The 26,275-nt window shown below is 42.7% G+C and overlaps 1 protein-coding gene across 6 annotated transcripts in view; it reads right to left on the reverse strand.

Moving 5' to 3' along the window:
- LOC108024706 (cytotoxic granule associated RNA binding protein TIA1) overlaps positions 1-26,275 on the reverse strand; it is a 90,702-nt gene that overhangs the window by 37,132 nt on the left and 27,295 nt on the right. For all 6 annotated transcript variants that reach the window (XM_017094795.3, XM_017094793.3, XM_017094792.3 and 3 more), the window contains exon 3: positions 1,810-1,897. In XM_017094795.3, the coding sequence (XP_016950284.3) occupies positions 1,810-1,897 (88 nt within the window). The remainder of the gene's footprint in view (positions 1-1,809; positions 1,898-26,275) is intronic.

Raw genomic sequence — 26,275 nt, forward strand, 5'->3', positions numbered from 1 at the left:
TGGAAAGTTAAGCCAGTTAATTAAAAACGAGCTGAAGTCTGGGGGCCAAATTGTTGTATAAATTTAGCTTCCTAAATGAAAAATCCACCCATGAGTGCTGTTAACCTGATGATGAAAAGTAGGTAAGGCCGGAGACCGGAGACGACAACATATTTGCGATTATTTCCCACGCGGGCACTCAAGGCATAAAGAGCAATAAATTAAGAGGCGAGGCCAGCGACGGAGGATGTCCTGGCAAGAGGATGTCTTTGAAGCCGGTTCCTTGGGCCCCGAAGGCAGTGGAAGGCAGCCAAGAACCACTTCAGGTGTAGATGAAAAATGTAATTATTTCGTAGATTTGCTCCCGTCATAAAATAAACATGCGGAAGAACAGTATTTGCAGATGCCGGGCCGCGGGATAAACCGCCACCGAAAATCCAAGCCAAGCACTTCAAAAGGCCAAGCCCTCGTAATGTTAAATGAACGTTTGACATTGCACAATAAGAAATTTATTTTTAAAGACGTTTTGAATTCCGAAAACTAGAATCTTAATGTAGAATCAGTTGATTTTTTAAAAATTAGCTTCTTTATTAATGAAGTTGCCATACAATTTTAGGTACTTGAATAGGCTAATCCAATTTTATTAACTTTCTAAAGTATTGAGTTCGACTTTTATAACAACTAAGAAGGGCTTAGTTTTCTTTATAAAACAACTGCTGCATTACAATTTTATTAGTTATTTTTAGACACCATTTTCTCCAAGTGTGCACTCGAATAAATAGTTTCTGGCAAAATGAGTTCAACGTTTCTCAAAAGAACCGAGAGCAAATAGCGAGGGGCGAATGGAAGACGGAGACGAAGGCTGATGCTCATTAATTAAGGAAGTGGCAAATGAAAAGCCTGCGAAAAACGCTCCCAGGACGTCTTTTTTTGGTTACTGACCTGATCACCGGGCGCAACATTTCTGAGCCGGGCATAAAAATATATATATTCACCACAGGTAAGGTGGGGCAGGTTAACCTGCACAGGGGATGTATGTATGTATATAAATCAGTTTTATTTGCTTTCACTTGTTCTGCTCTAATATTTTTTTGGGCCACTCGCCCCGGCATCATTTGTTTGCCCCGGCGTCGACAGCTGCTTGTGGCTTTCAACTGGTCCCCGGTCCCCATTGCAGTTTGTTTTTCCCCCTTTCTGGCTGCTCAAACAAAAAAGTCGAAAATTAAATTATTAATTTATTGCCCGTTGCTTGGGAGCCCCACCGTTTCTATGGACCATTCACTCGTGATTTTCAGCAAAAACCAAAAGAACCAGAACCAGCAGCAGAAAAAAAAACAAAAGCAAAGCTGGAAACGAGAGAAATTCACGTTGCTGTGGCACAACATTTCGCGGTTTCCTTCGACATGCATCCTCGGCTCGCTAATTATTCATAAATTAGGCGCAGAAAGACGGGGGACTTCATTTGCCGTTTGTTTGTTTATTTAACAATTTGCTCGGCCGGCACAAGTGCGGCAAAATGTTCTTTATTTGGAGTTAATGTGCTGGCCGAAGCATGGATCGATGCTGGGCAAAGGTTTTTGGAGAGGGAGAAAGTCCAGGAATAGGTTTTGGTTATTATTTTGAAATATATTACTTTGACCAGCCATGCTTAAGTCTGTTTATATAAATTTAAAAATATCCAAATTAAGTCAGGGCATGTAACTATTTGTAAATAACTTGAACTTGAAGTACTTATAAAATGCTATATATTGGATGTTATACTATTTTTCTAGGCCTAGATTTAATTCCATATATTTTTTAAGATATCTGAAAGTGTATCTTAGTACTTACGATATTTCTCCGAATGGGGTGAAAGCATCTTTCAGCTGTTGCGTCTCGATTTCGGCACTCAGATCGCCCACAAAAATGTGAAACTGTTCTGTAAAGACAAAAAGGTGGACAAATTCAGCGGCAATTATGGTATAAAGAGGGGCAGGAGTTAAACTATAGTTGCTTAGTTGTGCCATCGGCCGGGAGACCAGACAAACCGCACTCGACGATGGCCCAGACAGGCACTTGAGATGGCCTGGCCATGTGTGCCCGGCCAAGTGGCAACTGGCTGACTGGCTGAAATCGCAACGTGCAATTGTCCACCCCCGTCTCGAAGAGTCCCCCAGTTGGCCGGTGTCTGTTGCTGATTTGGGGCTTGACATTATCAAATGCCGCCTGTCAGCCCGGCTGCCGGGGATCTCTCTGCCGCCCGGGGATCTCCTCCGCCCAGAATCATTTCCCTGAGACCCGGAGCCCGTCACTCTAGTTGCCACTTTGCTTGCCGGTTGTTGCCGGCTATTTTCGGCACTCCGGCTCCAGCTCACAGTCCAGAGCCAGAGCCAGGGTTTCTGGTTCCGCATCCGGTTGCAGCTGCAATCGCCGGGTGAAAAGTGCCAGGAGCCAGGAGCCGGCTGCCAGGTGGACATGGACACGAGTGCCATCACAAGTGCGCCAACGTGTCATGTTTGCATGCACGCGCTGCCAGCAAATACAGGCAAGCGCCATTAAAGTGGTTTTCTAGCAGGGATTTCTCTCAAGGATTCATTTTAATAGGTAGCTGAATTATAACGAAACCGTGTTTAAGTATTTTAAATTAATCATTTTACATTTTGCTAAATATTAAAACCTTTTTGGGATATTTTATGGAGTCTTCCCTGTACCAACGGCCCCATCCGGCATCCTGGAACTTCTTTTCGGCCCGCGTCCGTGCCAAAATGACATAGTTTCGCATTACAAGGAAATTGCACTTGAATGTGCCAGTCGGTGGTGTATGGCTGATGGGCGTGGCCGGCCCTAAGCTCCCACACCACCGACTACAATCCCTATGCCACCTACACACCACCCACCCACTACCACCCACTACCCACCTCATCATGTGTGCAGTGGAAACAGAGTTGACAAATATGCCAAAAAAAAAAACTCCCCCAGCGACATGAATTACAATTCTGGTGGGTGGTCCTCGGTGGTTGGGCGGTGCTGCGCGTCGTCCCGTAGCTGTGGATACTTTCATTTGTCCGTCCGCTTGTCCGCCGGAGCGACAGGAAGTTGTGCTAAGCGTCATTTCCGTTGTTTTGAGTGATTGCAATTGAGATACGGTTTTTGCGGTTTCTTTTTTCGGGCCACCGCCGGGGATCACTGTCCCCCTGTGCTTCTGTCTGGCCAATGGAGCACGTGTCGACGCTTCTCTTGTCACTTAAGCGGTTTAAATTCCGCTCGAATCGGGTGTCTGCCTAATGTGCTGTAAAATGTGCCCTTAAAGATTCAGTCAGGGAAAAAGCCTTAAAACGGTATAAGGTTTTGAAATGAATGAATGAATAAAAATTACTTTAAGTTGCAAAGAATTTTCTTGTAAATTTTAAATTTTTTATATAATATTTAATCTTTTCTTTTAACTGGCTTATTACTCGTTTATTCTTATAAGCGTCTCTTATTTAATTCTTTAATCTTCCCACTCAAAAACGCCAATACCAACAAAAATGCTTTCCGTGTAGGTCACGCAAAAAGGATTAAAGGGAAAATATTTGACTGGGTCGGGCATTCGACTGGAATGGAATGTTGCCATTTTGATGTTGACACTCAAATGCCTTTATCTCGGTGGTAATAAATTGTTCGGCAAATCCCCCAAATCAATCGCTGACCAATTTATTTTATGCAATCTCTGCATCTGACACAACCCCTGGCCCTCCGAAAACCGAGGGCCAACAATTTATTGCCCTAACTAACAAAACTGCAGCTGCAATCGCTGCGTTTACAAACCCTCCTTCCCTGACCCTTCACAAAAACAAAACCGTGCCGAAAAACAAATGCACATTAAATCTGCACCAGTTACAAATTTTTGTTGGTTTTAGTCAATTGGTCAGTCGCAAAACAATTTGGACAGGGCATTTTATTTGCCGGCGGCAGATTTTTCAGCTTTTTCGCTATGTCTCTGTGTGTGTGGGTGGGCCATTCGAACCGGGAAAACCGGGGCCAATTAAGTTCCAGTCCATAAAATTTGCATCAAAAGGCGACCATTGACCTTTGGGCGTGTCCATAATTAAGAGCCCAAAAATATACCCATCCGGCGGGGCCTGCATTACGCCCAGTTCAGTTCCACAATTAAAGAGTCCTCGCCGAGCTGGGGCTCCATTAAAAGCCGGCCCAACTTCGCAGCTGGCCAAAGGAATTCACAGCCAAACACCAGAGCACGAAAATGAGCGAACATCAGCGGCGGGGATTGGGCATGGTTGGGATGGGATCGGGATGGGGCAGCCGGGTGGTACGTAATTCGACATAAAAATATCGTAAATCTTAAATTAGAAATTTCGCACATTAAAAACTTGGAAATTGCATTTGGCTTTCTGACTTCAACTTGGTCGTACGCTCTCGCTTTCGGGCAAAAGCCGAGAAATTCAAGCGGAAAACATCCCAAAATCTACATAAGGAAAAATAATATAAAGCAGTTTGTTAAAGGTAAGAAACATTATTAAATATTAATTCTCTTAAAATAAAATACGAGATCTTTTTAAGTTTCTTGTAGGAATTGTTATGGGTTCTTGCATGACAAATTTTTTTTTTTGACATTTAAAGATATTTTATGCGTTTTTAATGTAATACAATATCTATGAAATTTTCTTTCCAGTGTATAAGTATTTCTGCCCGATTCTGTTTATACCCCAACGTGTATGTGTGGTAAAAGAGCGAAGCTTGAGCCAAAGTCGGAGAGGAATCAAGGATGCCGGGACTGGCCTGCAGAAAGTCCATTGGCGCACATTTTTAATGAGTTGGACATAAAAAAGTTTTAGCTTTTGAAAAGCTGCTGTTGAAATGAAGCCAATGAAACCCTCGCAAACACCCAGAGTGCGATGGTAAGCGAGGGCGCTGAGGAGCATGAACAGGGACTTGGTCTGCGGCCCATTGTCTCTGCGGGGATTTGAGTGTTGTCCTGCCTGTCGTCTGCTGTTTTATTGCATAATCGTGAGTCAATCAGCGGCCTGGGGGAATCCTTGGCAGGTCCTGCAAGAGGGGGAGGTACACCTCCCCCGTTTCAGTGGATCACGCACTCGCTGGTTCGACCTTCATCAATGCACGTCAGCTAATAAATACGTGCTGCATTTTGCCCTGACCTCCCCAGGGAGGAAGCCAGAGAGCAAAAGGGGAAATCGGTCCCCCATGCAATTAAATTTCACTTCAGCTATACCGGTTCGCTTTAATTTGCCGAATTTAATTGAATTGCGAGCACATCAAATTGCGCATACGCCCCGTGGTACGCAAACACACAAGCCCGCACAAGTGGGCGCCAAAAAGTTCAAAAAACATCGGATTGCGATAAAAATGTACTCTAATTTCGTTGAAATTATAGATTTGTATGGTAATGCGTTTCAATTTGCCAGCATTTCTAATTCATTTCCTGGGCTCTCTCGATTATCGAGCCGAATTCAAATGATGAGCCATTAAACGAGGAGTGGCTGTCTAAACTGTGCTGCTCTCATTACGGACTATAAATTAGCGATTCCCACGCGATCAATGGGCAAACAATGTACCATTGGTTGGTATTTAATTTATTTGCGAATTTCGTTTGAGGAAATGTACGGACACCTCTCAAAAAGGCAGCAGATCTTAATAGTTTGCGGTGATTTTGAACCTATATTTTCCTATATTGTCCTTTCTTCTTTCGCGCACTTGAACCCTTTTTTGGAGCCTCGTTTTTTGGCGTTTGTCCAAACCGGAGTCACTAAAAATGTGGTTGAAATGTGCGCGAAAAGCGGCAAACCGCAAAAGTAGCTGAACAAACACAAATGTGCCAGGCCAAATCGACAGAGAAAAAAGCGATAAAATGGTTTGTGGAACGGAGGTAAACACTACTACATGCTCAGCGACAAGTGTGACGGACATGGACATGTGTATGCCACGCCCCCCTTAACCAACCGCCCCCCGCCTCCGCACTCGAGGGCGGAAAATGCAAAATGCAAACACAAATATAAACACAGATGCTAACTAACCACATCAACATATCTGCCTGTGTGCGAAGTTTAGACTGCTGTGCAAACACACATGAAAATGCAGATTTTCACGATGGTCCATTTTGATGTATTTTGCACGGGAAATTATGTTACAATGCCACTCGTATTTGCATCGCCCGAAAAGCCGAGCAATTATGATGGAAAAGGCGGGGCTAACGGATCCTCTGGATCGCTGTACACTTTTCATACGGGTCCTCGACATTGGAAATGCATGCCCTCTTGAATTAAATCAACAGCAACTCAAGCTGAAAATGCCGTGTAAACGAAATGGGAGTACATCCTGGCCATCCCCGGATCCACTTTCGAGTGCTCCGGGTCATATTATAGCCATGGGCAACGCATCTGCTGGCCAAGAGAGCCCTTGCCAGGGCCCATTGTGTTGCCCGAATATAATTCATGGCTCAGCCAGGCGAATCCCTTCGTCAAGCTTTTCGGATATTATAAATGCGAGGGATGGAGTAAAAAAATGTTAAGCCATATGATGGCATTTAAATTTTATACCTTAGCTAAGCATTTTAAAGAAGTCGGATTCAACAAATACTTTTTTGGAAAATTACATAATTGCCTGCAAAATTATTTCAGTGTGTGCGAAAAAACAATTTTGCTTTAACAATGTTCCAAATACTTGTTTTTTAAGGTATTAAATGTCACGGTTTAAGTTGTGGTAAGTAATACAGTTAAATATTATTTTATAATATTTAAAATTATTAAGTTTAAGACATGAACAGTGCTCTTTAAACACATTAATCGGATGATGAATTACCAAAAAGTTTGCCATCGAATGCCAGTTATTAAAGCGCCTTGAATGCCATAAAATCCCGAATAGTTTTCCTCCGGAACCCGTACTTCTGTTTATCAAAGTAAACTCTGCATTTTGGGAGCCAAGTTTCCCTTTGTTGTTTACATTGTCAAATGGATTCGGAACCGCCGTTTGCACCGCCGCCGTTAAAAGCGAAGCGTAAAAGTGCCACAAAAGTTGGCATATACGCGGAGGGGCGAGGGCTAAAAGCGAATGGATTAAAACACGTGAAGCACGCGACCTCAAAGCGCATTATTTGTTGTAAAAAAGTATTACACTCGCGCACACACTCGCCCATGAAGGGGCTGAAACCAAATGGCAATCACACACACAGAGACAGAGAACGAGTGGCAGGGAAAACCTAATAAGCTTTTGTGCAATTGCAAGCCATTGTGCTGCAGCTCTGCCCGGCCAACCCACAGAAAGCTAATTCAAACACCTGCCACAAAAGGTAGGAAAAAGCCGTGTGTGAGAGCTGAGAATATGCAAACGTCGAATGCGAAAAAAAAAAATAGAAACGGGGGAAAAAGCGAAAGGATTTTGCCAGCCGCAAATGCAGGCAGCGCGTAACATTTAGCCTGCCAGTGGTGGTTCGGTGGCCTGGTGGTTCGGTGGTGCAATAGCTGTGGTGGTGCATTAACACATGCGCCAATAAGTATGCAATGCGCTGTGACATTTTTAACGCTTTCAACAAAGACAGCAGCAGGCGGCAGCAACAATGCTTCTATCTCCATATCACCCCCTCTCACTCGCTCGCCCTGTCGCCTTCTCTTTCACCGTCTGTTGCACAGGAAATCACGATTACAGTGAGTCAAATGCGCCAGTACACAGAGAAAAATGTTGGCTAATTTGTTATCCAGGTTGATTTTGAGGATAACGAACACCTCCATGCGATATTGCAACCTCCAAGATGTATTAAATTATGGTTTAGCTTTTAAGGAATCTGAGTAAAAACTGAAAACAAAGAAGCAAAAGTATTAATTCTTGGTTTTCATACATGCTTTAAACCTTCATAAAATATTTTTCTTGCCCTGCACGAGCAGCATCAGTTGCATGGAGAATGTGTGAGCATGTCACTGTTTGCTGAGTGACAAAATTAGATTTAAATATGCCCCGCCCGCGAACGCCCCTTGGCGAAATGTCACCGCATGTCCTGCGCTTGCTCCTGGCAACTCTCATCCCGATGAAAATGAGCTGTCGGCGGGGAGAAGTATTTTTTTGTCGCGCATATGGGACGCCAGCATTTAGCTGATTGTTTTTTATTTTTATTTTATACAACGAGCGCGGCTGAAAGTTTTCACTTCGGCTTATATATATAAAAATCAATTCCCTATTCGTACACACGCTTATGCGAAAAGTTTTCCCATGAAACTTGAGATGCTTTCTCCTCCACAATGGAACAATGGCGGCTATGCACTGGGGGATTACATATTTTCAATATGATTATTTACATTTGATAATTACTATAAAAGCTCGGCTAGCTATTGATCCGATTTATACGGACTTAAGGGCATACCGCTCATTAAAAAACACTTGGCCTCATTTCTTTGTTTCAATTTTTGTTTTTTGTTTTTGGCAACTGCTGCTTTCATTTCCGCCCATTGTCTGTCAATCGACTTGGATCCTTGGATCGCCTTCCTTTGAATCCGCCGGTGCCGCTGCCAGTGTCTTTGTCATTATGAAACGTAAAACGAAAACGATTTACAGTAATGCCAACACTTTGCCACCCTGCCAGTGTCTTTTCCGCTCCACCTTCCCTTCCTTGACGTCCTCGTCGCCGCCCGACATTGTTGTTAAATGAAGAAAGTATTTTTCAAATGCGAATTTCCGTTATGCTCCTCGCCCTCGACATGAAGACATTTTTGACTATTGTCTGGCGGAGCAGCGAGCTAAAAGTAGAAGCTGAGGCAGCCGAAAACAGCAACAAAGTCGGTGCACTTGGAGATATTATTAAAATTCAGTAACCAAAGTAGTTTCTCTTAGAGAATATCTAAAAAAAATAGTTTACCTTTGGGTCAAATCTTATTTTGTTTTATGAAAGTATCACCAAAACCACTTCGGGCTTAAAATTACTCGAGAATAAGCCTTAAAGTATGCAATTTGTTTTGTTTAAAATTTTGTCGAATTTTTACCCAAGACCTATTTTTACTGCATACTTTCGGGAGCATTTTAAAGTGATTTTGAAGTAAACCCTTTTTTTTAATTTTAAATAATAGTTTTTAAATAAATATAAGAAATTAAAGTTATAGTAATTATCGATATGCGGTTCACAATATTTGTTCAGTGTACAAAACTATTGCCAATGACAACGACAACGAGGACGACAACGACAACGAAAGACGATGAGCACGACGCTGATGATGGCAAGCGTTTCCGCCTTTGTTGTTGTCACCGTTGTTGCTGCCTCAGATGTTGTTGTTGTTGTCCTGGTTGCTGTGCGCGGGACACACAAAACATTGAATGACATTATCCTTTATTGCTTATCCCACGCCTTGCTTTGTGTCCTGTGGCCCGCGTTAACAGCTGTGCACCCCATACACATTGCCACGCAAAATGGACGAAGGAACTGCTTTTTCGGGGTGTACTGGGGGCAAAAAGTCAAAAGGGCATACGCGGCGTATGCGTAATATTAACTAGAACTTGCAGGACAAGTGGTTTGTGTGTGTGTGTATTGCGGGGTGAAAAGATCGAGGGCAGCCGCATTGTGTCCACCAGGACAAACTTTTTCATTTCCCCGCGGAAAAATTTTCGAAAAAATTTCATTTCCCAACGACTGAAGGAAAAACTTTGCACCAAAGACATAGAAACTAGTTAGGAGGGCGGATATAAGAGCGGGGGCTAGTTGAAAGCGGGGCCAACAAAGCTGAAAAAGTCATGTCGTTTCATTTCCCAGCCACCCACCCACCCACTTACACTCACACACAGCACACACACAGAGACGCATTTCACGAAATAAAGTATTCAAATAAAATATGCTAAAATCTTTGAAGTACTTCAAATAGCAAAAAGTAGAAAAAGAACCCAAACGAAACGAACAAAAAGAAAACGCCACACAGAAACAGTCGAAAACTTTTGATAGAGCAAGGGATAGAGCAGGGGGATGAGCGGGGGTTTTGGGGCAATGGGAAAGCCAGGGAAAGCAAAACTCCGCATAAAAGGCATCGGGAGAAATAAAGAAATGGCAGGCGAAATGGCAATAGCCAGGCACAAAAAGTAAATATCGTTTATGTTGTCATAACGCGCAATGCCCTGCAGCCAGCCCATCGAACCACCCACTTTTAAGGGCCGCACCACCAGCACCACCGGCGCCACCCAACCACCCACAGATTGAGCTCCACCACAGCCTTATCATTTGAATTTTCCGGCGACGTGTTTGTCGAGCTGGAGCCGATAAAGATGCGATAAAGTGAGAACAAGTTGTCGGGCAGCCGGAGAAAAGTTTTGACCGAATTGTGACTTTTGGCCAGCTCGAGTTGACGGACATTATTCGGCCAGCAGAATTGGCAATTTGTGTAAATTATTGCCTCAACTTTTACCCCGACAAACTTTCCCCGAAATTAATATGATGTTATAAGAATTCATTTGATTATTTCAAACGTTTGACGAGATATTTCCCCCACTCTCCAACGCCTTCCCATAGAGCATACTTAATTAAGCAGAAACGTTGCACAAAAGTTTCGCCGAAAATTGTATTAAAAATTCATATTTGCCTCGAAATTTGCTCGTCGTCCGCACACATGTAAAATTCACAGCTGTTAGATTTAATTTGGCTGCAAATAATATATGAACAAGGCGGGTATTTGTCTTGCTGGTGGGAAAACTCGGCTCAAAACTCAAACACTCGACACTTTGGCAACGAAAACTGTTAACGGAAATTTTGTGTAATGCCCGGCAGGCGGCTGGATTTATGCATTTTAAATGATATGTGAGAGTTTTGGGTTGCGGGCTTTTGGGTTTTTGGGTGAGGCGGCTGCAACAATATTTGGATTTGCCAATGTGTCGGCGCTCTGGCGGAATAACCAGCCATGTTTGCATTTCAACAAAATGCAGCCAACTTTTAGGCGCAAATTGTCGGCAGATTATATTGTCCTGCCTGTCAGGACGTCTGTATATAACTGAATATCTGTGTTCGCTAATGCTGAGGCAAGTCTGCTGGAAATTATCCACATGCCAGACGATTTTCCATTGCAGATTTTGATATTTGTTTTTAATTTTTCCACTCGTTTCTTTTCGCTCTGTGTGCTTTCAATTATCATTGTTTTGATTATTATTTTAATGTTTTGCACAAACATTTAGCTCATCCCAATTGCGCGACTCATCTGCATCTGCTGTCACATTTGCTCGTGCTCCCTTTAATTTTGTGATGTTGTTCGTTAGCCGCCTTTGTTTCGATATTATTTATTGTTTTCGTTTAGTTTTGCGGTGCACAAACATTTTATTTTCGGGATCAGAGAACTGCACATTTTAAATATGAAATTTTTAAGGGATTTTTTATTGCCCTAATATTTTACTTAGTATCTAAATTGTCCTTAAGATTGACTTAAATTTAATAGATACAAATATTAAATGGCTATTTAAATCCTTAAATTTTAAATTCAACCCATCTGCATATATTTTATTTGTGTGACCAATTCCTGCCACACCTGCGCCACATGTCATGGAAAACACTTGAAGCGTTATGTAACGCAATCATCTGTGCATGGCCACCAGTTGTGTGATTTTCCCAAAGGAAAATATCTTTTTTAAGGGTTTATATTGACTATTTCTATCTATTTGCGCTGCAAACGTGTCATTCGTTGTTTCCTTCGCCCACGGATTATTTTGCAAAAAGGGACTGCCACTTCCTGTGGCTGCCTCGTCAAATTGTCATATCGAATTCAGCTGGCCAACAAGCTGCATTGATTTTGGCTGCCCGAGCCATGTCCTGGTCACGTTTATTTTACAATCGTGGCAATAACGTTCAATTTGTCCCAGCCCCCAAGAATATTGCTAGGAAAAGGAGTCAAGAGCCAGGGAAAAGTTCACCACAAAAGCAGTGCAATTCGGGCAATTAGGAGGAGAGTAAAGACAATTGCAATTCAATTTCAATTGTAAATGTCTTCCAAAGTTATAGATTTTTCATAAATATATCTAATACAAAAGCACCAAATGGTTTTTGACACATTTAGATTGGAAAATGTGGTAACGAAGATAGAACATTATGACCAAATTAATTTTAATTCTAAATATTTCTTTTATTAAAATAAATATAAATATATTTTTTGGATAGTCAATCATGACTTTACAACTTCCCTTCACTACGGACAACGTGTCGTATGTGCAACGCAAACGCATGCAGTTGCAAATATTTTTCAGCACTTCCACGTTGGCCCACCCCCATTTGATCCAAGTTAAAGCGAGCCAAGGCAAGCCACATTTATTGATGTCTCAATTTCCTTTGCCAAATCACCTATTACAAATCGACAGGCAGCTTTGTTGGTTCTTACAACTGCTTGTGATGGTGGTGCAGCAATTCGTACAAATTTGGCTGGCAAATAAAGCGCCTGGAAAAGCTGGAAAAGTAAAAATTACCCTTCTGGCTGGTAATGGTTGGCAATTTGTTTGGCTCTTGCCGTTGCCATTTTGGCCATTGCACAAACTGCAGATACGTGTGGGTGGTCTACAGCGAAACGGCATGGAATGGATGGTGTTTGTAGCTACACTCATTTGAGGTGAAATTGATAAGAGTGCCTCCCGCCTTTTATGCCTCATTTCCAATGGTTGACTGCAGGGAAAACCCCGCTCACTGATAGCAGTTTGATCATTCCATTACAGCTCGCTGCAGCTTGAAGCAATTTGCCACAAATTTCAATCAAACGTGCTCGCTAAAAAGTTGCCATAAGTTGCACCACCCACTCAGGTGGCGGTGCAGCCACGCCCCGTGCGCCCCAACGCCCACTCCCACCACTTACAGCTAACAAACTTTTACATTAAGACATTAGCGAAAAAGTTTTTTTTTCTCTTCTCCACTATTTTTTTATGCTTTTTTTTGCCCTTTCCCAGCGCTGTTTGCGATTTTTCTCTCATTCGGTTGCAGCTGCAACAACTTTCGCTCGAACTAATTTCTTATTTGTTTGGCTCTTGCGGTGCAGCGTGGCAAAGTGCGGGGGAAAACTGAACTGGGACTGCCATGTGGCAGCGACTGGCCGGCAAATGGAGTCCTCCATTTTCATTTGCTCCCCCACCCCCAGCTGCACCTCTCTTGCCGGCCAGCGGGATATTGCACATGAAAAACTTTTCGTATTTTCATTGGCTTTGATTCGGTTTTGCAAATGGCTTAGCATTGTTGAGGAGTCGAGAGTTAAGAGCTGATTGGATGATCTTTCGATGGCCGTGCACTCGTAATGGTGGATAATGCTAATAAAAGCCAGCTGCGCAACGGATTCAATTTAAGTTTTCCCTCATTATGCGGATTTCTTTTAATCACTTAAAATGCAGCTGCTTCTGATTACGGCTACCAACTATTTATGCATTCTGCTCTCTGTAATTCTTTCTTACATTTTTTAATCAGCTAAACAAGATCAAATCAGAGCCTTTGAAGCTTCTAAGCTGCACAGGCTGATCCATTTCATCCGCAGATATAATTTCCTCTCCATTTCCCAGCAACCACAACCTTGACATTTTCCCTTCCCTTCCCGCACCGCAGCACTTTAAAAATGCAAAACGCGTTAATGGCAGCCTGGGCAGCACCTGTGCCACATTGCCAGTGGTTTGGGCGGTGCCAGGGTGGTGCAGGCGAGGAGTGATGGTGTCCACGTTATGGCTCGCTGCCTTTTTGCACCACCACCACTACAACGCACTTGGCTGCGCTACGCAATTTCCGTTTCCGGTTGCGCAGGACCAGGGCCAAAGGCAGACACAACTGCAGGCTAACATCCCGGCCTCATCCTTGCCAGCCATTTGGCGCACAAACAATCCGTTAACACTTTTCTGCGCTGCTCTTTCCTCTTGCTCATCCCTTGCCACCGCTCCTTGCAACTTTGTGGCGCTTGTTTCGGGGTTTCCGGACTGGGAAAACTCCTGTTGCTGTCGCTGACGCGACTCCAGGTTGTAAATTTCCATTAAATGTGCATTTTTGTACAAGTTTTTGAATTAAACTTTTTTCGCCCTGGCCGTAGCTCAGCTGAGCTGGCTGGCTGGCTTTTAGCCTGCTGCGCCATCGCCTGGCAATCTTGGCCAACCGCTCGGGCAAAAAAGTTTGCTCGCTGCGAAACTGAAACAAGTTCATTTCCGAGGGTCTCATTATTTTGCCAAATGCAGCAGATACGTTACGTGTAACCATACCAAAAGTAGCAAGAACAGAAAGGGTTGCTTGAAAGAGGTTCCCTTAACTGGAAATGCTTTTTACAGAGCAGAACCTAGGGGTTTGTTAAAAGAAATTGGTCATTGGATAGTTTTAGAAAATATAATTCAAACCTACGCAATCTGGTAGTGACATAGTGGTTATGTGCTTCCAGTTAGCTTTTCAATTTCCGAAAAATATCTGCCTATCCTGGAAATAAGTGACACATTTAAATTTTTAAATCTTTTCCAAGAATCCCAGAACTGTGTAATCTCTGGTCTAAAATTTGTTAAGCTTTCGCTTTCAGTTGCAGGCAAATGTTATAATTTTGAACACCGCCCCGTATTTTTCTGGCCACCACATCCAGATCCCCATCCTCTTCCATATCCTCAGCCATATCCACACGGTGCATCTGTCGCTGGCTGGGCAAGTCATAAAAATCTCACGAAGGGTCAGGCTAAGTGGGGCACTTGACCGGGGTTCAGGGGAATCCCAGTGCGGTGGCATGCTATTATTTTTAGAATATGACCGAAACATGCAAAAGATTTCTCGCTAGCAGTTAGCCAAGGACTGGGCCAAAACTAGGGAGAGAGTGTGAGAGACAATGCAGCCATGGCTTGACACTGAAAAATGTGAAAATTATGCAGCAAACATTAAAGAAACTATGTAAATTGGCTCCTGCATCTGCTGAGGGCGTGCCCTCTGAAGGGGCCGGGGATTCCCCACTTTCCCCCTCTCGTTTTCAACCATCACATTTTATTCCCTCGGCAAGTTTGACTCACGCCTAATGGTTTTAATTAAGCGACTGCAACTCCGACTCGTGAGTTGCATGTCATGCATGAAATTCATTAGGTTCTGCCGGCGTCTGCTTAGTGTCTTACTCGTCGAGAGTCGCGCTTTTCCAGCTTCCTTTGATATACTTATACTTGGCATTTTCTTAAGCAAAAACTTTGCTGGCAACTAAAACCAAACTTGACATAGTTTCGGCAAAAATTGCAGCTAAAAACTTACTTAATTTCTACCAACTGCACTTACTCTGCACCAACTGTCGCCGTAGGGGTGGTGATACTACTTCTTTTCCGCCACTTACACTGAGAAAAATCAAGGGACTTGTTTAAATTGAAGTTTAGTAATTTATTAAAATTTAAATGTAAACAAAATCAACCCTTGCTTTCGCATAAACAATCGGACAATCTATTTTAAGAACGTTGTTTCCTTAAAATCCTTTTTATATGTATTACAATATGTGACCCCTTTTTCTCAGTGCACCCGTATTTCTGGAGGTGCACGCACACACACACATGCCACTCTTATTTGCATAGTTAGTCAAGTTTTCTTTGGCCCAATGGGGATGGCCAGAATGGGGTCGGGTGGCTAAGACAGTGGCAACTGCTTCCCGCATGTGAAGAGTCCACTCACTTTGACACTATTTCAACAGGCAAATAAACATGGGGTTTCGGCTTCGGGGGGTGTGGAGCGGGGTTTTGCCGTCTTTTATTTATCTTTGACACTTGCTAATTTTTGTTGAGTTGTTGATGAAAATATTTTGCCTGGCAAGTGTCAACTTCTTAAGTTGTTTAGCAACCAAATACAACGAATTTGACTTGGCTCTCTCGAGGGGGTTTCTTGGTTTTAGGCGCACGACTGACGACTGTCACTCGCATTTTGCACCAGAAATTAGCCCGTCTAATAACTGAAATTCCATTGCCCAGGAATGTTGCACTACTCGGCTGCGAACTGTGGATGAAATGATGCTGAAATCTGGGCAACGCTCTAATGATTGTTCATGTCAACAATTTGCAAAACTAAATGAACACATTTCGCAATCATAAATTATGCAATAGCTACCAGCTACCAGCTAGCATTTTGCCCACAAACCCATGTGTGCCAGTTGCCAGTTGGCAGCAACTTGTTAGCCAACTAGGAGACTCGACGCTACTCGACTCGGCTGGCCATAAAATACAAAACAGGCAGCAGAAAACAGGCAACAGAGAACAGGCAACAGAAAACGACGGCAAGACACGGAGCCTGTTGAGGCCAACATGGCATACTGACAACATGTGTTCTGAGGTGAAGCTTATAAATAAATTATTGATAAGCATCTGGCATAGAGGAAACGTCAAAAGTTGTATGCTAAAATAAGCACGGGACACAGGGGCACAGGAGCAGTGACGTGGGAAACTTGTTGTGCTGGCTTTTGAATTTTTAAATGCATTGAAATTACTGCGGGAAAATCTGGAAAATCTGGAGAAAATTTAAATTGCACACCATAGCCGGCGAGAAACGAGGTCAAACTTTTTGCAAGTTTGTTGCGCATTTTTAATTAATTTTCTTGTGCACCTCGCTGCGCCCAAAGGTATGCCATAGAATTTTTCGCGCGGGCTTTTAGCCATTTTTAAACGGCCCACACTGCATTGTCAGTGTGTGTGTGTGTGTGTGGGGGTATGTGTATCTGTGTGTGGTGCATTGACATGTCAATAAGAAATGAAAATGAATATGAAGATGTGTGTGCTCTGTCTGCTTGACTGCCGGCGTTCTGAGCATCGACGGCGTTGCAATTAAATTTTTAAGACAAATTAAAAACGGGGAACTGCCAGCCTGCACAGAGAGAAAAACAGAGCATAAATCAATTAAAATTATGTTTACTAATAGGTAACATTATTAAACCTGTCTCTGCAAAAATGTTTCTTTTAAGTTTCTGTTTAAAATTTACTAACCAACTAACTTTAAGTCTTAAGCTTTAAGTAATGACTTCGTAGAAAGGTGATTTAAATGTATATTGTTTTTTTTAATCTTTCTCTTTTATTTTTTCTGTATTTTGTGACGAGTGCACTTGCGTAACTCTTGCCCATGCTGGAGGAATAAGCCAAGCAACGATAAGAGTGAAAAGATTTGCACTTGGCTGCTGATTGCAGTTCCCGACTCGTGTCCTCAATTTGACATTTATGCGAGCGCAGGCAAGCGTTTCTTAATCGAAGCAACTGCGATTCCTTTCTTGGCAATTTTATGCGCACAGCTACACATGCACAATGTACACTGTACGTGTATGTGTTAGCCAGGATATCGGCCTGCAGGCCAAGGCAAAGTTTGACATCCTCCTCCGCTTCGGAGCTGAAAGTTTTAATTAATTTATTTTGCCCAACATTCGCTTTGTCTCGTTGACGTCGTCTGTTTGCCTGGCAGCGGCTCAATAAATGTTTTTGCCCTGACCATAAATGATTTATTTGTTATTTATGCGTGCCATGTTGGACAAGTGATGGCTCCTTCCTTCGACGGCACAATCAGTCCAGTCAAACAACTTTATTTAATGTCAAAGTAAACACGCTGTCACAGCCTTGCCGTTCTGTAGGAGGAGCACTTGAAGAAATTATATATTATCCCCCTTTAAAGTATCTTTTAAGTTAGAATTTTGCAGAAGTAAGCGAGTTTCCTTGCGATTTCTTCATTTTATAGGTAAAAATTATTTTATTTTTTTAAATACCTATTTTTATTTTTCTTTATTTTTTTTTAATATTTGGCAAATAACCTCACATTAAAAATCACATGATGCGATTAATTTTAAATTTAAATTAAAGTTCCGTGTCATTTAGTTTACATTTAATTAGACTTTGAAGATTGTTAGACCTATAAATATCTCCTATTCAACCTCGGGTTTTTTTAAATTTTCTTAGTGCACCTTTGGCCCACTCTGTCACCTGGAAATTCCGCTTCATTTTCCCCATTTTCCCAACCCCGTTTGCCAAACAGCCGCTGCTGCGTTTTTAATTTGCACATTGTGGTCGGCGGGGCGGATTGCGCGCGCATTTAAACGATTTTCGGTTAATTATACGCCGTTACATAATGACATTTGCGCAGAGCCACGCCCACAGACACCGCCCACTTGCCATTGGGCTGTTAACCGAGCTTCCTGACGGCCAACCGACCGGCTTCCATTTCATTTCAAGTGTCTTGCGCTGTTTGTTCAGGCGCTGCGACTGTGAACCTCTGGTTTGCATTCCTCGCGGTTTCATTACCCAGCCACAGTTGCCGTTGACAGTTAGCCGGCATCCGTAGAGCCACCCACGGAGCCACCCACTGAACCACCCACTGAACCACCCACTCCCTCACAGATGGCAGTTCATAAATAGCCGCGTATCCCTCTGTTCATTGGTATGTCGTCAGTGGGCCAAAAGCCTCGAAAGACAATCGCCGTAGATGAAATGCATGTGTCAGATTGCGTAAAATACCAGAAGCGAGTGGCGAGCAGTGCATTAATTCCCATGTGACATTCCCAAGAAGGTATATCATTATGATATACATATCATACATTTTTAAATTCCCTTTACATCAAGGCCGAATTACGGCTTTACAGGCGAGGAAACCCATACCCAGTTGTAAATACATTAATTTGGGGTGCTTTGGTTTAATATCAATAACAACATTTTTAATTCTTGTAAAGTTTTGTGAAAATATATTTTAAATTATTTTTACCTAACGTTTTATTCAAAGAGCACTAAATAAATTACGGCAAACAAAACCTCTTATCAGTATACATATTTTGAAAATAAGGAATAAATTTCATAAATTCTTTTTTATCACAAGATTTTTACATTTCATAAGGGCTTTGAGTTTCCTTGTTTAAAATCAAATTATGGGTACTTTGTGAAAAATTTTAAATTACAATTACAATTACATCGACGTTGTCTCTGCGAAAAAATTAACCATCCCCCCTCGATGGCCATTCGATATTCGTTGTTAAGCGAACATGACCGCAGAAACCATAAAACTAACAATAATGCAACGTAAATGCAATTTAAATGCACCAGGGAATCGGTGCGAAAAATGGGCAAAAAATTGCGCCGGCAGCTAGCAAAACTTTGTGTTGGTCAACTGTATTCTTTATATCCCGTAATGTTGGCGGAAAAAATATTAAATTACAAAAAGCGGGCAAACAAAAGCAAAGACAATAACACCAGCAACTATTTACAATATCTCCCCGCCCAGCGCCAGATGATAAGATGAAAAAGATGGAATTATTGTTTGTATATGGCCGGGGATGATGCACACGGGCACAAACACGCATGCGGCTGGATGCGTATTTATGTATTTAAATTCAATTAATAATTAAGGTGTAAATGCATTTGCATGCTGGTTAATTAAATTTGTGCGGCTTTATTAAAGGAAATTACGTATTTTAATGCGGCAACCACCGCAGAACCGAGCCGAACCAGCACTTTGCAATAACAACGACAGGAAAGCCCCGATCAAAGGCTGCTGAATGGCTGTGGGATAATGTAAATTCCGGATTCCCGCCAGCTGTTTGCCAGCGAGCTTAAAGCCGGTGCGAGCAAACACTTAAAGCCTCGAGTGGATGTGGATGGGGATGTGAATGTGAATGGCGCTTTGGATGTGGATGTGGATGCCGGGATACGGATACACTGGCCGGGCGCATCTATAAATATTTCATGCGTTGCACTGCAGTCATTATGGCATTCATTAAATATAGAGTGCACGACATCCATGCCCCATCCGCGCTGCCACTACAACTGGAGACCCGCCCTCACAGATACTGAGCGTCAACTAAAACCGCCTCGCATCCATAAATCTGCACCAGCCTCATCTGCCCCACCGCTTTTGTCAGTAGTTATTCATATAAATATACAGTGGATAGGGCATAGTCACAGTCATAGTACAGTGGGCACACTGACTCACTGACTCGGTCATGGTGCCAGTGTATTTCTGATTTGTGGTCTGACAGCTTAACCAAAACTGCATGCATGTGAATTTATTTGTGCTCATTTTTGTGGCTCTGGGCACGGGGCACCGCCTTCCCCGCCACGCTTACATATGTCAAAATATTCAATTTATGCAGCGGCTGAAACAAAATGAGCCCACAAGAAGGACGGGGCCTTAGTGGGGAAGGGGATTTTCGCACAAGAGCAATGAGCCCGGAATGTCAGCCATTATTTGGCGTGTTCCTATTTCAGTTTTGACGCACAATAATGGTGGAATTGTAGTAGGGATTTTGCAGTTTCATATGCCTAAGAAATGAAGCTACTATTAATATTTAAATATTAAATAAAATATATTTAAGAGTTATCCTTAAAATACTAAGTATTCTTAGGATGATACAAAAGTCTTCAATCAAAACGAGTAAACAAAGTATTTTTTATTTACGAAAAGGTAGTACCGTGCCCCTTAAATATATAAATAATTAAAAAACAAAAACCGGCCAAATTTTTAACTGAAAAATTTGTAAAGATTAACTAAGATATTTTTTTAATATAACGTAAAGCTTATACTGAACCATCTAAATGTTTTAAAAAAGTGTAGTTGGATATTTTTTAAATATCATCTCAGATTTAAGAAAACATATTTAAAGAGTATATCGTGACGCAGAGCCAGAATTGATATATTTGATTTGTCATTCAACCGACCACTTGGCTGGGTCCTTTCTGGCACCCCCGCCCGAAGTTGCCTGCAGGACTCCCAGACCCCGGTGCCTTCCTGTGCCCCATTTCAGTTCTATATATTTTGCATGGGTGACATTTATTTTTGCATGCTGCTGGCCACTGACAATGGGTCAGTTCAGTGTCCAGCTTCCAGTTGCCGTCCAGGCGCCATTGTTCCGACCAGGCCCAAAAGCGAAGCCAACCGCTGCCGCTGGTGGCTTGACATTTCTGACATTTGCAACATTTATGGCCCTCTGCTGATACCCATGGGCGGGCCACGCCCCCACTGCCCCCACACCGCCACCGCCCCGCTTTCCGCAGAGACCACACGCATAAATGGATTGCAATTTCGCAGCTCTTTACGGCAATTTGTTGGCCAAAGTGCTTCATTCGATCAACTTATTAGGGAGCAGTCTTAAAGGGTGATCTTCGGTGGAAACAGTGTTGCAATTGACCCTCACCTTCTGGTTATTTGTTATTGTTGATGCCCTGCCCGCTTTTTACAGCCGCCACATTTTTTATAGTGGCCATGGCGTTTTATGCATTTTTTTCGCATTACCAGCTGAACGGGAAAACAAGCAGCAGAGCTAACGTGCTACTTTATTTGCAACTTATTCACTTTCCCTCCCCCCCAACTCTCTGGCCATGCAGATGTAGTTATTATTTGAAATTTCATAATACTTTTACAACTTTATGCAATTGTTTCGCTGGCGGGGCTGCCTTAACGCGGATTTCATGCTTTATTTTTTGCGGTTGCCCAAAAAGCCACCCGGAAGCAGCCCGAAACCAACGCGAAAACCACCCACAACACCACCGCTCTGCCACACACCCACTTGGGTTGTTTACTTTTGCAATTTTCAACGCTCCAACTGCATGCCATTTATTTCAGCTTTCTGTCCCCCCTTTTTCACCCTCTCAGCTCTGTTTATTTAGCCGGGCTTTTTGCTTTTGTTTCGGTAGCTGGTAGCTCCATTTTTATGTAAAACATATTTTTCTTAAATAATTTATTTTTGGTTTTTGTTTTCCTCCGCCTTCGCTCCTGCTACTTTTCTGCTGCTTGAGCAAACTAAAATGAAGCTTTTATTGAGTTCAGGTGCGCTGTGCTTTTCCACTTCTTCCTTTGGTCCTGTTTATAGGGATGTCTACATCCTACATGGAAAAAAGACCAAATGATAAATCACTATCTTAACAAAAAACATTATAAGACGATTGAACAAATAAAAATCTAATTGATCAAAATCCATTTTTATGAAGGGTTATTAGTCCAATTTTAAAGGATGACAATGTCTCTATCATTAATTGTGTAAAAGTCAATAACATAAAAAACCTTATCTTATCTAAAAATGAAATATTAATTTTTATTCAATAGTCCTGTAAAGATCTCCCAATTAATCCCCTTTTTCCAGTGTAAAACCTATCTGGCTTTCCTTGAGCAACTTTTGATTTTGCCTCCTTGCTTTTTTTTCAATTTGTGGCCACATTAACGTTAGAAAAGAGGAAAAAATATGAATGCACACGAAAAGTGTAAAGAAATGGCCTGGCCCCTCGTGAATGCAATGTTAGGGTGGCGGAGGGGTCCTTTTTAGGGTGGCCCTGAGTGGGTTAGACCCGGTTAAGCCAGGGTCTTCGCGTGCACGGAAACGTTTAGCCGCCGCATATTGCCGGGCTCCGGTGGCCGAAAAGCGTCTGATTTTATTTTTAGAAAATATTGGCACTATTTACCCCGCTCCCAGTTCCCATTCCCCATTTTCCAGTTCCCAGTCGGCAGATCCAGCTTACATTTTCCTCGTACGCCACTCGAGTCGGAGGTTGGAGTATTCGGGCTTTGTTCTCCTGGCCAAATGGGGGCAAAGTGGAAATGTTTGCTTATGCATGGCCAAAAAGTGGCTCTGCTGCTTACCTGCAATGGAGGGAAAAGCGAGAGGAATGGTTATTAATTAGAGTGCAGGCACTGGCTGTGTGTAGTATTTTGTATTTGCCCGCTTATTATTTGCCAGCCAACTTATCTCGCAAAACAGAGACCTTAACGAAAACTTAATTTATTATTTCGTGCTTATGCAAACACATCAATTTGTGTCGCAAGTAAACACTTCAAGCGCTTTTCGTTATCTTTGGCCAACAGTTGAGTTGGCAGGACCCAGGTTCATTAGAAATCCCACAGCAAATAGGACAAAAATGGACAAGAAAATATATAGATGGATATGTATCTATTTTTCGGGCGGGTCAAATGTTTGTTTAGGACCCCGAAACGAGCGAACGAAATAACTTTTCGGCTTGCGAACCCAAAAAGCCACCTGGTCATTGGTTTTAATAATTTTTCAATAAATTCCTAGACCATTATATCGATTTAAATGGGGGCGGGCTTCGCTTTCAATAAAGGGGGCATTACATTTCGGCAACCCCAACTAGCCTGATTGCTCCTGTCCCTCAGCCACTTGGCCACTTTTCTACTTGGCTGCTGTTTAACCGCAATTGAAATTACGCGCCGGCTTCCGTGACGACGAAGGCCGCTGAAGAAATTTATGCAAATTGCGTCACGTGCCCCGATGATTTCTTTCGGGGTTCGCCGAAGGACCACCCAGGACCTGAGCCACCTTTTGGCACTCCTTTCGTGTCGCCACCGCTCCCGCTGCCAAGTGAATCATTATTTAATTTAATGTAAAATAATTAGCATGAGCCGGAGCCCTCTGTTTCGGTCCTTGGGCTGACAGTGATGAATACTTGAGGCCCTCCACACTTGCGGATATCACTCTGACACTTTTTCAGCCACCCAGCCGAGTCCCATTTGCGGTCAGTCGATGATATATTACACACTGAGATACCCGCACTCGGGGCCCGATTACAATTGAAGTCCCCTCGACTGCCACACACTTGTCTTATTCTTTCCGAGGGAAACTTTTTCCGCTGTTAACATAATTTCCGCAGTTGATTGATTCACTCGGCAGGATCGGCAGGACCAAGGACTGAGCAGGATGCGGGCGGGCATCCATCCGGCTGGAGCACTTAAGCTGCCTGCCTGCTGGTTGCTCACAAGTCCACAGCCACAGCCACATCCACATCCGTCGACTGGCGCTTAGACAAATTGTACTTTAATGTAATTTTATTGCAAAACTTTTCGATTTGCATATTAGACGTCGGAGAAGCGAACACAATAAAAATTTCATAAGCGGTCGGCAAGGACTTTGACACGTGCCAAGGATAAAATGGCGAGCGGGGAATATATCTTTCGGGATACATTTGTGCTACGCATGGCAAGGTGGTGAAAATGTTTTAATAAATCCAAGTGGGAAAAGAGGACATTTTAATCGAACTTTTTCAGACTGTGTAATATGTAATTGACATCAATCAGTTATTCTAGGAATTGGTAACGTCTCCCGACAGATTGTCAAGTCACCTAATAGCCGTAGTTTATAGAACTCAAGTAGCGCCCAATTTACCTTAATGTTGACAGAGAAATAACCTAATTGAATGGTAGTTTTCTCCTACAAAACCGGCCAACAATGGCGATTTGGCTAAACAGGTAATTACGGGCTAAGAATATAACTTAAGGGGATGCAAACACATACATAACCCGCCAACCCAGTCCAAGGCGAGGCCCAAAAAAAAGGTCAAACTCACACTGGCAAACTGGGAAAATTGATGCAAAGAAGTCAACCTTGGGGTCATCGATGCGATTGCTTAACAAAGCCAAAGTCTGGCGGGCTCAACTTTCGGGCATTAGCTCAAATTGGCAAAGGGAGACCCTTGAGTGGGGTGACTCGCAGTGGGGGTGGCACGAAAGGGTCCTCATTTTTTATTCATAAACATTCATATTTTCCCATTCATGCAGCACCAGCTGCTTCCCTTTGCCTTTGTCGTGTATCTATGCCCTTTTTCCATCCCATTTTTGCTGATTTCATATCCACAATTTGTGTTGATTGATAAGCAATAAGCGGAAGCTTTGAAGAGTGGCCAAAAGTGCAGGTTCCTCAAATAAGGACACGTTTTATATTATGTATTCACTTTCTCTCTCTCCTAAGCTTATACGTATGATCCTAACCTGCGAGATAGCTACAAACTAACTTTAGTTTTTAATCCCACTTTTAGTTGTTGCCTTCATAGCTCTCAGCTTAATTAATAATTTCACATGAGAGGAGTTGAGCTTCAAAATATGGCCTTTAGAGGGTCATTGTAGTGTGCATGTATAATCGTATCTGAATGCCCCCCATCTTAATCGGTGTTAATTGTGTGTTCTCCCATACATATACAGCCTGTGCTTGTACATATATTTCTGAGATCTGGCCTGCCCCGGCACCTTGCAGCGTTCATTGGCATTGTTGCAACGACAACTTCAATTTACACGCCTCGTCGGACGCTCGTTCCCTTTGTTTTCCCGGCGAGGCTGCCTTCTTGTTGTGCTCCAGTAGCTCTATATAATTAGAGCCACCGTGTGTGTGTGTATCCTCCCGTAATATATATATACACCCATATTTGTGCGTTGTTGGAACAACAATTATCCACCCACCCACACACACACACACTCACGGCAAGGAGCACTGCCAATAGACATTTTCATAAATTGTTAACAATTATTGCCGTGCGGCAACAAAGCGAAAGTCCGCCTGTGTCTAGCCAACCCGAACTCATCCTCATCCTGGCTCAGTTTTCCCTTTTCCCGTTTCCCATTTCCTTGCTGCACTGCCTGCCTAATACAATTTCAATATTTGCCGGGGCAACGTGGCGTATACGTTATGCTTACATACACACAAATACGCCGCAGTTGCCGTTGCACTCATGTCTGATTAAATTAAATTTACAATTCATACGTCTGCTCGGCATTATTACAGAGGGTCTGGCCTGTGCGTTTGTGTGGGGGAAAGAAACTTTCAGGGAGATTGCAAAGCCAGACGACAACGTTGTTGTTTAATTGTGGGCTTCGTTTTTGCCATCTGCGCGAGCCACGCCCCCTCAAATTACCAGTCACACACGCCTCTAATTAGAGTTGACATATGGAACACGGGAAAAATAACTCGCAATTTTCCACACCAGAGAAAATAACTATTTTTGTTTAGCAGTCGTTTTGACATTTTTGTGAATAACACAAAAGTTGTATTAATGGAATGTCAAAGGGGAAAATTAAATATCAATAATCATCTGATTATCAACGTGACGTTTATGTCTTGGCAAATTTAAAATAAGATTTTTATTAGTCTACATGGAAATAAACATCATATTTATTGATAAAAGAGCTAGTTAAATTAAGGAGACCTAATGAGTAAAGTGTTGGTGATTCTATTAAGGGCCAACTTGCCTCATTCATCCAATCTAAATGTGTTGCTAAGTCAATTTGGAGGTTAACTAAACTCACTCATCAGGCCGGCCCTAAAATACTTTAATTGCCACAAAAGTTAAGGCAGCGGCGAAAACGCCTGCCTGCATTTGAGCACTTGAGAAATGACCCGAGAAGCGATTACAACAAAAAGTAATGGTCAAACATTAGCAAGAACACGCTCGGCACTTGGCATTTTGCATTTCGCATTTGGCCAGAACAGAGACGTCGACGAATTCGGCCCGAGCATAATTGCATTTGCGTTAAAACGCAAGCAAACAATTCACTTAAAGTGCAAATAAGTGAGGAGGGAAACCACTCTGCCCATATCCTTTATCCGTTATCCCTGCATACATGCATGCCCGCTTGCGAGGATGTATGTCAGGGTGGGAGGGCCAAAACCAA

This window comes from Drosophila biarmipes, chromosome 3R (assembly GCF_025231255.1).
Source record: "Drosophila biarmipes strain raj3 chromosome 3R, RU_DBia_V1.1, whole genome shotgun sequence".
Taxonomy (NCBI): Eukaryota; Metazoa; Arthropoda; class Insecta; order Diptera; family Drosophilidae; genus Drosophila; species Drosophila biarmipes.